At 47.5% G+C, this 14,245-nt stretch overlaps 1 protein-coding gene across 1 annotated transcript in view; it reads left to right on the top strand.

The window, feature by feature from the left end:
- Window positions 1–14,245, top strand: part of LOC144828917 (cytochrome P450 2J2-like) — a 433,018-nt gene that overhangs the window by 139,391 nt on the left and 279,382 nt on the right. Inside the window, exon 5 of the mRNA XM_078687535.1 lies at window positions 13,165–13,341. Coding sequence (XP_078543661.1) covers window positions 13,165–13,341 — 177 coding nt within the window. The remainder of the gene's footprint in view (window positions 1–13,164; window positions 13,342–14,245) is intronic.

Raw genomic sequence — 14,245 nt, 5'->3', positions numbered from 1 at the left:
TTGATAACGCGAGCCCCGACCTTCCAAGCACATGAGGTCGCACGTGCTGGGTATTCTGGGATTTGTAGTTCTGTGGCTCGGAACGCGCGCGCGAAACGTGAAGCACGGTGAGCCCGCTGAATGCGGCCCAACCAAGGGCGCACGTAATCCCCAGCAATTCGAAGTCATTGACTTCCCAACTATGGCGAGGCGCTTTATCGTTTTACTATAGTCATGCACACCGGAATATCCAGACTATCCCCTGGCACGGCGCGAGTGATGTTTTGCTGCACACCGCAGAGTGAGGGCTTAGTGTGAATTAATGCGTCTTGAGCGATGGTCATTATTAAGTCTGTCTATAATGTGCGCAACGCCCTGTTAGCTGATGCCTGCATCAGTAATTTTCCCGAGGTCGCAAAATCGAGCGTGAAACCGCGTGGCTCCTGCTTTACAAGTATTTAAGACAACAGCATCCCATACTGTAGCACAGACCCGTTCTGACCATAGCGCTGTCATGATACAACCTGTGCTTAGAGTAGTGTCGCCCGACTGGTAAATTTGCTGCTTTTGTTATTGCATCCAGCTATATAATACAAGTAACATTACACCTACAACAAGCCTGGACTATTGGCTTTGTCGGTGGTTGTTAATTACACAAGATAAATAAGCAACAACCGTGGCTTTATCTATAATATTGAAAATGCGTCAGTGCTGAAATGGTGACACTGTGAAAGAACTATACTGAGTCCCTTGGAAGTTACAATAAAGGCAGCGAAGAGTGGCCCAGCTTCAGAGTTAAGATCTTTTTCCATCCTGAGGGTGAGGAAAAAATAGCGAGACAAACAGAGACCCGTCTCATCATCTTCTTGTGATTAATGGCCGCCTTGGAGCACTACCTACTCCAGGCTTTTTCTGGTAGCTATAAAGCGCCAGCTGTAAAAGGTTTTCAGAGCGCCTCCATGCATATATCCCTTGCATGCTCTACAGTCTATTGATAGATTCCGGGGCCCTGTGTTATCCCTGTGACGCCTCCCAGAAGCTGCTCGTACTTTCGGTCTCTCCATAGTGCCCGCATGTGACGACACCAGCTAGCTACAGACACCTGCATCACTCAGCAGCCGCTTAAAACCGCCTGCGCCACGATATCACCCTTTCAAAGTCCCAGTAGGTGGGGCCTTTAATCCGATACTGAAGATGCTGAAATTGGAGGTCAACAAGTGGAGCGGGACCAGTCAGCACCCGCAACAGGCCCAGCGATGTCATGGGGGTCAAACTTCACAAGTGCGACACGAGGTCACGCATAGGTTTCCACGGGGAAGCAACCATTAAAATTCGGAATTCAGAGTATCCCCAATGTAAACATAATTTACCAAACGGGTATTTTGAGGGCCTTGAGTAATCCCCTCAGTAAAGGGACTGGCATCATTGTTTATAATGTCACGTATGTTTGCCACGGGGATTAAAATTCTCTCCCTGACTTGTAAGCTGAGCTGCACATCTGTGATACAGCCTTCATCGGATGATGGAGAGTGAGATATTAAAGGTTAAACCATAAAAACTACGTCACCCGAGGTGTTGCCCTGGGTGTGTATACCTTTGTGTATGAATTGGTCGGGGCCATTCAAGTTATACCTGTGTCAAGAAACCAACACTGGGTGAAAGGGCACAGCTTAAGAATGCCAGTTGTCTTTGTCTGTCCCGGCACTTACCCAAATAACAATTTAAATAAGTGAGGCACCGTAAGAATGCCAGTTGTCTTTGTCTGTCCCGGTACTTACCCAAATAACAATTTAAATAGCACTATTTTATTCTTTATAGCACCACGCATCCCAATGCAGGATGGCAGAGCAGGGTTGGGTAACATGCACGTTTACAGGGACAATACATTGTGTAAGTGGGTGAATAAAACAGTATGCATAGTATTACATGATACAGCGAGGGTTACAGGTACAAGAGTCCCTTGTTCAAGTAGCAAAGGCAAACAGCATGGAGAAGTAGCATACAGTGTTACAAGTGGAAAGCGACGTGGGAAATACAAAAGAGTACCACACGCAGGTGCAAGGATAATACTGCAATAAATGGCAAATACTTCACAGGGACTGCACCACTCTTTCCGAGGCAGGATGGGAGCGCCTGGAGGTAACATGCACACGTTACATGGACATACAGGCACACGATACATGGACATACATTGCGCAAGTGGGTAATTACAGCAGTATACATGAGGGGTTACATGAGACGGCGAGGGTTACAAGGGATAGGAGTACCTCCTCCTGATAAGTGTACCTGCCAGGCCATGCTATAACATTCCAGGTAATGACCTTGCAGGGTTTAGCCAGGACATGCACTGCATAATTGTTTCGGCTACTGTGTTCACGCAGCAAGCAATTAATCCTGATCACATGGTGACTTCCATAATGCTTTCGCTTGCTTGGTCACATATCACGGGTTTTCAGCACCAGATACAGTAAGGCAAATAGTCACTGGCCGAAAACAGCATACGCTTGCTCATTAACCAGATAGTAAGAAAGGTGCACTAATACGACAATTTGAATTTGGCCGAAAACAGCATACGCTTGTAATTAAGCTGATAGTAAGAAAGGTGTACTAATATGATAATATGACATCTTGAAATAATACCCTTAAGTTCCCTGAGGGGAAGGATAGAGCCTGAAGCGAGGTCATGGCACTTGAAAGGCCTCTAGCAATTACCGTATTTACAACATTGAACGGGAAGGACGTTTTGACGGTAAATCCATTGTCATAATGGCTACTATGCCGTGCCCGCATTACGGTTACATGTTACAAAAGAGTACTAAACACAGGTACAAGGATAATACTGCAGCACACATGGCAGGGACTTAGGAGAGACATGCCTTGACTTTGTTCAACCTACATATAAGTACAGGCACTGTAAGATTGCCAGATATCTTCTCTGTCCTTGTACTTACCCAAATAACGTTGATGAAGCACTATCATTCCTTATAGCACTACCCTTCCCATTGCAGGCTGGTAGAGCGCTTCTAGTAACATACACATTAGACATGTACAATACATTGCATAAGTGGGTAATGACAGCAGTATACATAGTTTCATGTGACGGCGAGGGTCACAAGGTACAGTCATCTGCATGATACATGAGGGCTTTTCACTGCAGGCATTAACCTTATGCCTGCCATACCCATCCCTTTTGGTTCCCGGGACCAATATCACCGGTCTTCCATTAGCATCCAATAAAATATTGCAAATAACATGCAGAATGCATCAGAGAAGCAGGGACAAAGCAAGGATGTGCGGCTCCCCTTGTAGATATTGACAGGTGAACAGCTTAATTCAAACTGCAGGATTCACAAGAGGTGGAGGGCCCTGGGCCAGGTACACTATAAGAGGGTGCCCTGAGTCAGTGAATTATGGGTGATTCAGGTCCCAAGGTGGCAAGATCAATGTTGTGGTAACTAGTCCGGGAGAGTGAGACCTGCCCTTGTAGCACAATCAAGTGCGGGCAGGTTCAGATGGGGCGTTACCATGCGGTAACCGGGTTCCAGTATGTAGTAAAGCACTTTGAGGCTAAAACAAGAACAGCACCCTGTGTACAAAGGTGTGTTTTTTAAGGGCGTGGCCTAAGAACAGTATCTACGCAATCCCCATTAGAGGTGCGGCTTGTGTAACTAAGGGCGTATCTACGCAATCCTCGTTCGAGGTGCGGCGATGTAACTAAGGGCGTGTCCTAAGAACAGTTTTAAGATATCTCCATAGTGGTGTGGCAAAGGGGACTATGATAGAGGTGCACGAAACAGCGTCAGAAAGTAGCTAGGTGGGTGGGGGGCTCTGTCATCGACGGGGGCCTCCTCCAGAGCTGTGGCGGAGTACAGGGCGATCTGGAAGCAGGTGGACAGTAGGGGTACCTCTGCGGCAGAAGGATACAGTCTAAATACCTCTGCCTGGCACAGTAAGGGTGCCTGAGCCAAGAACCTGGAGCCGAGGGGGTTCCAGAAAATAGCGTCGGCGCCCCGTTAGTCCTTCGGGCGGTCGGGGGGCCTGAACCGACCGGGGGTGTGCCTCATCGCTCCGCCCTGACAGGGGGGGCGGGGTGTAACGAAATAAAATGGTAATTTACTGCACCGTCTGAGCATCGACTCGCCGTGCAAGATGGCTCCTTAGGCATGCGGGTCAGCGAGGGGCTGCCGCATTGGATCGCCTGTAAGATGACCCACCTTATGCTACCTGTTGTACGAAATAAACCTGCAACAGTGCTTTCCCACAAATATGTCTCGTGAGTTTTCCTGGTATATAAGTGTTAATGTGCGCAGAGCGGAGCGAGCGCTGGCGGTGTGGGCACTATGCCGCTGCCGCGCGACACGCAGGGGAGCATGGGCGGGACAGCGCCCTAGTCCCACACGACGGGCGAGCAGAGCTCGTAGCGCGTCATCCCCTTTGAGTCGCCCTCCTCGCCAACAGCCAATAGGGAGGGCTCGCCTGTGGAAAGGGGCGTTCCTTCGGGTATAAATCAGGCCCAGCAACTATGCTCGGCCTCTTTTCCCGCGCCTGGGTCCCTAGGCTCTGCGCTGATCCCACCCTGAACCCTGACCCAGCTGCAGAGCGGCGGGCTAAAGTTGTGAATTTGTTAATGGTCATGTTTTTGTGTTGCAGGCGGAGTCACAGGGCGATCTGGAAGCAGATGGACAGTAGGGGTACCTCTGCGGCAGAAGGATACAGTCTAAATACCTCTGCCTGGCACAGTAAGGGTGCCTGAGCCAAGAACCTAGAGCCGAGGGGGTTCCAGGAAACAGCGTTGGCGCCCCGTTAGTCCTTCGGGCGGTCGGGGGGCCTGAACCGACCGGGGGTGTGCCTCATCGCTCCGCCCAGACAGGGGGGGCGGGGTGTAACGAAATAAAATGGTAATTTACTGCACCGTCTGAGCATCGACTCGCCGTGCAAGATGGCTCCTTAGGCATGCGGGTCAGCGAGGGGCTGCCGCATTGGATCGCCTGTAAGATGACCCACCTTATGCTACCTGTTGTACGAAATAAACCTGCAACAGTGCTTTCCCACAAATATGTCTTGTGAGTTTTCCTGGTATATAAGTGTTAATGTGCGCAGAGCGGAGCGAGCGCTGGCGGTGTGGGCACTATGCCTGAAGCCATGGTGGCGGAGGTAGTGCACTTAGTCACCAGGTGGTGTCAACAGACCAGAGGGGACAATACACGCAGTGATGGGGGCGTGACTTTGGTGAAAAGGGGGGTGGATTTCCCAGTGGGCACCGGTGGTGGCAGTGAGGGTATCAATGCCCAGGGCGCAGAATCTTAAACGAACAGGAGGCAAGAGAACCTTGGAGAGGTAATGGCAGGCTCAGTCACATTGCGCTGGCAGAAGAGAGACAAGTGCTCTCACTCGCCGAGTAAAATGTAGCGCGAGGGTGTAGGCGTGTAGCCAGACAATTGGAATAGAGACGTATACGCGCGGCAGTGATGCAATTGGCCACTAGGTGGTGTCCAGAATGGAACTCCACCTCACGAAACTGACGAGGGAGCTCTGCAAGCCAGATGCCGGGTGTGACGTAGCGGGCGTGGAGGAGGGAAAAACAATGCGCACGATTTACAGCTTAGGAGAATTCCTGTCAGGCACACAGCTGTGGGTAGGAGACTGCAGGCAAAGCACTGTTAGGTGCACCAGACCAAACTAAGGAGAATTCCTGTCAGGCGGGCCTCTCTGGGTGGCGGACATCGAAGAAGAGTCAGTTTCAGGTGCACCAGACACCAATGGTCCGAAGGAGGTAGCAAGGCTTGAAGGATCTCACAGCGTACACTTCAAACGAGGTGGAAAGCACTGAAGCAGGCCTCTGGGGAACGCACTGTGTATCCAGGTATAACCACTCCCAACCATGTGGGGAGGTGGGAGATCACTGTGGAACCGCAGGCGTAGAAACACTTCTTTCAGCAGGCATTCTAGAACGCCAGCTGATACGTCACAACACAAGTGGCACTTGCGGGGGTACAGGTGCCCAGGAGGTGGGAGAGGGGAGGAAGGGTGAGGGGGGGCCTACATTACAGACGCATTGTTTACACATTTTTGTACCAAGGCTGAGCATGAGTGACTTCTTGCTCCATAAGACAGAAACAAGCATTTGGGGAGGCTATAGAAGGATTGTGATTGTAAGAGTTTAGAGAATTAATGCAGCCAGATATGTTGTATGGCTGGAGCTAATATAGACTCATTTTGTGGGCAATAAACTAGCAAGTTAAGGACGTGTGAAGAATTATCAATCAATCAAAAATATTTATTCCAACATAAGCCATAAAAGAAAAAAAAAAAGAATAACACTATACTAGTACAATATGACACTGCATAAATACATTTTTTCGAGACAGTTAAAACGTGATAGGATAAAATGATTAGTGCCTTTTTAACCTTTACCCTAATTTGTGTATTATCTGCTGAGTTGTTTATAATAATCATGATCATTCTGCTACACTAATTGGATAAACAACCACTGCGTAATAATCATATCATTTAAAGTGCCGATCATTGTAGGCACTATTCATAAACTGCACTTTGTAATACTTGTATTAGTACTATATTGATACTACAGAAGTGCCACGAAATGCTCTTCACAAACCTTTTCTATGGAGAGATACTCAAACAGGTAAGCTTAATACTTAGCAGTAAATGTGGTAGGGACCAACAGGAGTGGATGGAAAAAGGGTAATACTTACTAATGAATGGTAGGGGTTTAGAGAGTAGTAAGGAGAGATGTTAGGGAGGGTTAGGGAAGAGTTTAGGGTGGGGCATGCACCCTACCACAAAAAAATAAGCCCTTTACTTTTTACAAACTACACTGCTGCAGTTACTATAGCAAAAACGGGACCCAAAACAGTAGTAAATGATTCCTGCTCAGAGCTGGAGTATGTCCATCACCACGCATGGCCAACCACTGGTACTAGAACACACTCCCATAGAAAATAATCAAGCTAGGTACTTAAAATAAAACCTCATGGAAAATCATGTTACGTGTTTAAAAGTATTTCAAATAGTTAAGAATATAAATTAATTTAATTTATTTAATGTTAAGAAAGATCTAAAAATATATATTTTTCTTATTTCATTTAACAATATTGTAACAACCTCTTTTGAATATATAAATTAATGTAATGTAACATTCGGTTTACGATTTAAATACTTTATAGGTTTTTATATCGACACACGACAGCTAGAATCTGCATAATGGGCCTTGAATCAGATCTGGTGTATATTACACGGGGTACAAGGCAGGGATGCACCTGCTCCCCCTTGTTGTTTTCATTATATATCGACAATTTTTTAATGATGTTAGAGCAAATTGCAGGGATAGAGTCGGTAATTTGGAGACAAGAGCACTATCTTGTGTTCGCATATGCGGACGATGTGGCAGTGGTTACTCCAAAGCCTATGATGGCCATGCCTAAGATAGAGCAGCTGGTGCTTGAGTTTGGAGCTGTTTCAGGATATAAACGTAATGTTTCAAAGACTCAAATTTTGTGTTTAAATCAAGCCGGGTATGACGATCATCGGATTTTGAGTGAGGTATCATACCTTGGGGTCATAATAAGGACATGCTAAAAGGCACTAGTGGAGGTCAACTGGGGCAATATTTTAAATTCTGGACGGAAGCAAATAGACCAGTGTGAATGTCTAAACCTCTCACTTGTGGGAGGATGCAATGTTCTTGACATGTTAATATTACCCAAGGATTTATATTTTTTTAGATCTGTTCCGCTAGAAATCTCCTCTATCCAATTGACAGCACTTCAGTCAATATGTGCTAGGTTTCTATGGGCGCAGGGGAAGCCTCATAGAGCAATGCAATATATGATTCTCCCTCGTGAGAAAGGCGGTTGGGCAGTGCCAGATTTTACTTTATACTACTTTGTGGGTATACTACAACATATGAAACTTTTATTAAGGGAGTAGAACCATTTAGCATTGCAGAGGCTCCCTCCAGATATCAAATGCTATTGGGCAGGGATGAAAAAAAAGCGGTTATTCGTTAGCTTGGAGTCAAGCTACTATAAAAGAACAGGTTTAAGGTTTTAAATGCCACTTATAGGGTGTGGAAAGCTGTGTTATGGAATGTTATAGATTCGAGAGGGTCTCCCAGTATACCCCGTTCACAGCTACAGCTACAGCACTTTTGCCACCTATATTTTGGGATAGGACCATTGATAGATGGCGGATTAAAGGTATTCAATATATTAACACACTGGGTGTGAGGAAATTTGTGGATCCACGTAGATTCCAGAACTTTCCCACACAGACATTTGAGAAAAAAGTGATTTTTCAGCTAAATTTGAGGTTTGCAGGAGATTGTGGGTAGGAAAACTTTAGGGGACCCATGCAAGCTATACCTTGCTGGATTCCCCTGGGTGTCTAGTTTTCAGAAATGTGTGGGTTTGGTAGGTTTCCCTAGATGGCCACCGAGCCCGGGGCCAAAAACTCATGGGACCCCCACTTGCAAAATCAGGTTGTTTTGTGATAGGTAATTTTGATGTCTCCTCAATAGGTTTTGGGCCCTTGCCTGTCACGGGTCCTTGACCCACCCGTACGGGTGAGGTATCATTTTTATCGGGAGATCTGGGGGAACACTGGATGTGAGGAAATTTGTGGCTCCACGTAGATTCCAGAACTTTCCCACACAGACATTTGAGAAGAAAGTGATTTTTTTCAGCTAATTTTGAGGTTTGCAGGGGATTCTGGGTAGGAAAATGTTGGGTGACCCACGCAAGCCATACCTTGCTGGTCTCTCCCGGGTGTCTAGTTTTCATAAATGTGTAGGTTTGGTAGGTTTCCCTAGATAGCCGCCGAGCCCGGGCCAAAAACTCATGGGACCCCCCTTGCAAAACCAGGTTGTCTTGTGATAGGTCATTTTGATGTCGCCTCAATAGATTTTGGACCCTTGCCTGTCGCGGGCACTAGGCATACCCACACAAGTGAGGTACCATTTTTCTTGGAAGGCTTTGAGGAACGTGGGGTGTGTCAAATTTTGTGGATCCACACAGAATCCACAACTTTCCACCACAGAAATGTGATGAAAATGTGATTTAGACACATGTTTAGGTTTGCAAGGGATTCTGGGTAACAGAACCTGGTGAGAGCCAGTCAAGTCACCCCATCCTGGATTCCCCTGGGTGTCTAGTTTTCAAAAATGTATAGGTTTGCCAGGTTTCCCTAGGTGCCGGCAGAGCTAGGGTTCAAATCATACAGCTCGGCAGTATGCAAAAAACAGGTCCGTTTTCACTGTGAAAATGTTGTGTGTCCACATTGCATTTTGGCCCGTTTCCTGTTGCGAGCACTAGGCCTACCCACACAAGTGAGGTATCATTTTCACGGAAGACTTTTGGGGAATGCGGGGTGGGTGGAATTTTGTGGATCCATGCAGATTCCTGCACTTCCCACCAGATAAATATGAGGAAAATGTGTTTTTTTTTACAAAGTTTGAGATTTGCAAGGGATTTTGGGTAACAGAACCTGGTTAGAGCCCGACAAGTTACCCTATCCTGGATTCCCCTTTGTGTCTAGTTTTCAAAAATGTACAGGTTTGCTAGGTTTCCCTACGTGTCAGCTGCCCTAGGGCCCAAAATCCACAGGTAGGCACAGTGCTACAAAAAAAGTCGGAGCCTAGTGGCCTTTCTGCCACCCTAGGGGGGATTCGGGGGAGGGCGTTCACCCCGATTTGCCCTCAAGGGGGTCAGAAAGACTGTGGATATTTTGTTTTGGGGGTAGAGGGCATTGGTATGACCATTTTGGGCAGCCCCCACCACACGCATAAAAAAAAGCCTGCCTAACCGCTGGCACATAGTGGGCTTTCTGCCCCCCCAGGGGGCAGATCAGGGGCCACTGCCCCCATCTGCCCTCCTGGGGGCAGAAAGACTAGAATTTCTGTGGGGGTGGGGTGGGGGTATTGTCATGCCCATTTTGGGCAGCCCCTACCCCTACACGAATTAAACAAAAAAATCTAGTGGACTTTCTGCCCACCCTGGGGGGCCAGATTGGGGGCAGAAAGACTGCCATTTTTGTGGGGGGTGCCCGTTTTGGCGTTTCGGGCAGCCCCCATCCTAAAAAACAAATGCACAAAAAAATACCTGGTGTCAAGTGGGCTTCCTGCCCCCCCCGGGAGGGCAGATTGGGGGCTACTGCCCCGTCTGCCCCAAGGGGGTGCAGAAAGTCTGTAATGGTGGTGGGGGTGGGGGCATTGGCGTGCCTGTTTCGGGCAGCCCCCACCTTAAAAAAATGTGCAAAAAAAATCCCCAACGTCAAGTGAGCTTTCTGCCCCCCTGTAATGGTGGTGGGGGGAGGGGGCATTGGTGTGCCCGTTTCAGGCATCCACCACCCTAAAACAAATTATGCAGAAAAAAGCCTGGCATTTAGTGGGCTTTCTGTACCCCTGGGGGGCAGATTGGGGGCTACTGCCCCATCTGCCCCATCGGGGGCAGAAAGGTTGTAATAGTGGTGGGGGTTGGGGCATTGGCGTACCCGTTTTGGGTGGTCCCCACCCTAAAAAAAATTGTGCGAGAAAAAACTCTGGCGTCAAGTGGGCTCTCTGCCCCCCTGGGGGGCACAGTGGGGGCTACTGCCCCATCTGCCCCCCAGGGGGGCAGAAAGGCTGTAATGGTGGCAGGGATGGGGGCATTGGCATGCCCGTTTCGGGCAGCCCACACCCTAAAAAAAATGCACCCAAAAAAAATCCCTGCTGTTTAATGGGCTTTCTGCCCCCCCCCCCCCCCAGGGGGGCAAAAAGACTGAATTATGTCTGTAATTGTATGGGGGAGGAAAGGCTGAGGGCTGAGTTAGCCCCCTGAGCACGTAGAAAGTGAAACTGAAATGAGCCTAAAGGTTCATTTCAGTTTCAGTTTATGTGCAATGACGACAGCGCGACATGCGCACTGATCATCATTGCACAGAAACCAGGGAGGGGGCCTCGGGAGCTGGGGAAGCTCTTACCCAGCTCCCAAGGTCCCAGGGGAGTAATAGAAATCACTCTGCTGTCTTCAGCAGAGGGATTTCGTGCCCCTTGCCTCATGATAGAATGGTTCCGTCATGAGCACAGGGGCACCGATGCTCATGACGGAACCATTCCGTCATGACCATCAAAGGGGTTAAATATTTCATAATTACATCATAACATTTTTTGGCTAAACATTTTTTAAATATTATTTTACATTTGTAACTATTTTTAAATACTTTAATTTAACATTATTTCCAGTGGGATTTTATTTAAGTCTATACAGGGGATTGCCGTTCTAGTGGTAGGCCATGTGTGGTGCTGGATTTGGTACTGTTTCTTTTTGACAGTAGTAACTTACACTCATAAATATGGCTCCACCCCATTTTCAGGGGATTGAGACAGGTAAGTTCACACTTTTGAATAACTTTACACTCGGACTTTGTGAATCGGTAATAGTGCTAACGTTACTCAGATGTATAAGAGTAAACTTACATGTGCAAATTACTCACAAGTGTAAGTTACCTTTGTGAATAGCCCCAAGTGCGAGCACACTGATACAAGGGTAGAAGGGTGACATTCTATAATATCATCACATGGAAATATATTGTTTGATTCCTAATGCTTTCCATTTAACAGAGCATAAGTCACTAGAGGAGGAATAAGAGACACTTGCCAGTACTCCTTTTCTACCAAAGGTACATTTTCTTTTTGGGTTCAGAGGAATTACTGGGTTTGACTCCAACAATATTGTTGTGACCACAACTTGACCTGATAAAAAACGTTACTTACAGGTGACAGTTTTTCTAGCTACAAACTCTTCTAGATTTACCCTTGAACAGCCAAAGCCATTGGTGTTGCCCAGCAAGCTGTGGGTTAACGGCTATGGTTGAGAACCATGCTCCCAGTCAAAAGTCTAAAGAGCACAACCTTCATCTGCTCTGAGTGACTTTAGGCATGGCATTCAGCCACACTTTTCTCCAGGGATGACTCCTGCCCTAAGGCAGAGGAGCATCTCCCCACTGCTCAAAAATTAAATTATAATAACGTTGTTATTATCATTTTATTTTTTGTAGCTGAGGGGCTGGGTTAGGGCTGGGCTGATGGCACTAAAGGAGGAGTGGTTTGCACACTTCCTAAGTGCACATGACTGTTTGGCCGTCCTTCTTGGGCCGACCAAACAGTCATATGCACTTTGCATGTTCCCCACCAGGCTGCATTACACAACCTGGTGAAGAATATGCAAAGCCTCCCTGTCCCCTTCTGAGCACTAAACTAGGGCACTCAGACCAATCACAACGCTGCATTGGCCCAGGGGAGCCAGGGCCGGACTGGGAACCAAAACCGGCCCTGGCTTACTGCTCGGCCGGCCCCCCAGAGGGGGAGGGGCGAGTGCGGCCGAGTTGTTTGTTACGGCCAGTTTCGGACGATTTTGTTAAAGGGGGCTAATATTGCCAGCCCCCAGTAACAAAAACAGCCCTCCAGGGGCCCAAAACCGGCCCCCACCATGGCGGCCCACCGGGGAAACGCCCGGTGCCTTCTACGGCCAGTCCGGCCCTGAGGGGAGCCCGGGAGCTGGGTGCTTCCTGCTGCGGGACTGCAAGAAGAAGGAAGCTTAACAAGACGGAGGAGAGGCGGTGGCTAGCAAACAAGTAAGTGTTCATTTTTTTTCTCCCCCGCCACCCCGCCGCTCCATCGCCATTCCCTGCCAGCTGCTACTTCTTTTTTCCTAGCCTGGCTGCACCCATTGGGTATTACCCCTCGTTGTACCCTTCATTGTTGCCCCAGTATGTACCACCGTGCCAGAAATATTATTTCTGTTACTAGACACTATTCAGCAGAGTTTCACAGCAATGTGTTAAGTCTAACTATCCATTAGCTCTTTGGATTAGTCTTACATAATGTACATGTTCTAATTCGTTCATACTGTTTCGCTATCACAGACATTTCATTGGCAGGAGCAGAAAAAAAATGTTTTCTTAATTCATACAATTACTTCAGTTCGTATAGTTCATGACTGTCGTAAATGACAGTATGGCTTGCAGTACAAAATGGTGAACGGACACAAATGAACTGTGTTAATATACAATGCATAAAATCATCATTTCATAGTCGCAAGTTGTGAGCGCCCTTTCTTCGTACCAAGCAAGGAATAGAGTTCTGTTTCATGTCTTTCTTAACATGCTTTGCTTTGCTCTCTATCCACGTAGCTGTATGATTCCTTACCATGGTTGATGCGCCACCTTCCTGGACCCCACAAGAATGTATTCAAGGAGTATAGACAAGTTGCCGAATTTGTAAGAGAGGAAATTGCAATTCATCGTAAAAACTGGACACCTGATGAACCGCAAGACCTCATTGACTACTATTTGGCTGAGTTGTTGGAGGTCAGTATAACATTTTGCAAAGCATTTTTTCTGGTTTGTGCAAATTTCAGAAAGATCCCTGAATGATTCAAAAAAGATTTGAGAAAAAATACTTGTGTAACAATCTAGAAAAAGCTGACCCACAAATTCAGAAAACGCCACAATGTAACAAAAGCCACATTTGTACAAGCTAGCAAGTGTGTGTAACAAGCCCAAGCAGTAAACATTCCTTTTTCAAAATGGACGCTTACCTACCAACTCAGACTGGTGAAAGCACACAGAGGTCTACCACAGGAGCGGTCAGTGCAGGTAAGCACCGTGGAGCGGAGGGGTGGGCAGGGGCGAGGGGGATGTCGACAGATGACGGAATAGGGCAAATTAAATAAATACATAACTCCTATTCAGTCGTCTATTGACATCCGCAGCAGCACCCCACCCCACCGCCCACACCTGCATCAGCCGCTGCTGGTCTACTATAACTCTGTGTGCTGTTCTCTGCTGCCATTATGGTAGAAGGAACCAATTTGCAAAGTTAGAGTTTTGGATCTCATTATTGGTGCTTTTAAGTGGAACAGCCTTCAAAAGTAGATAGACCCGTGTCGTGTCCCCAGACCCAGGAAAGCATGCAGGACACGATGGTGTTGTACAGGTATGCCTTTATTCTTGTTCCTTACAGCATATGCAGATCACGACCTCATGCTTCGAGGTCCAGTATCAGAATGTCTCTCTCCCCACCCCTTGACCGGATGTGGTGTCCGGTGTCCCCTCGCCCCTGCGCTGCCCCAGGGTCCTAGTGCCCTTGTCCTGGACAGGACATCTCCCCCCCTGTTGCAAAACAAACATTTTGAGAAAGGAAAGAGAGAAAGAGAGAGAGAGAGAGAGAGAGAGAGAGAGAGAGAGAGAGAGAGAGAGAGAGAGAGAGAGA

The sequence above is a fragment of the Lissotriton helveticus genome, chromosome 4_1 (genome assembly GCF_964261635.1).
Source record: "Lissotriton helveticus chromosome 4_1, aLisHel1.1, whole genome shotgun sequence".
NCBI classification, from domain to species: Eukaryota; Metazoa; Chordata; class Amphibia; order Caudata; family Salamandridae; genus Lissotriton; species Lissotriton helveticus.
The sequence above is the reverse complement of the archived record's forward strand: the minus strand, read 5'-3'. Positions and strand labels throughout refer to the sequence as shown.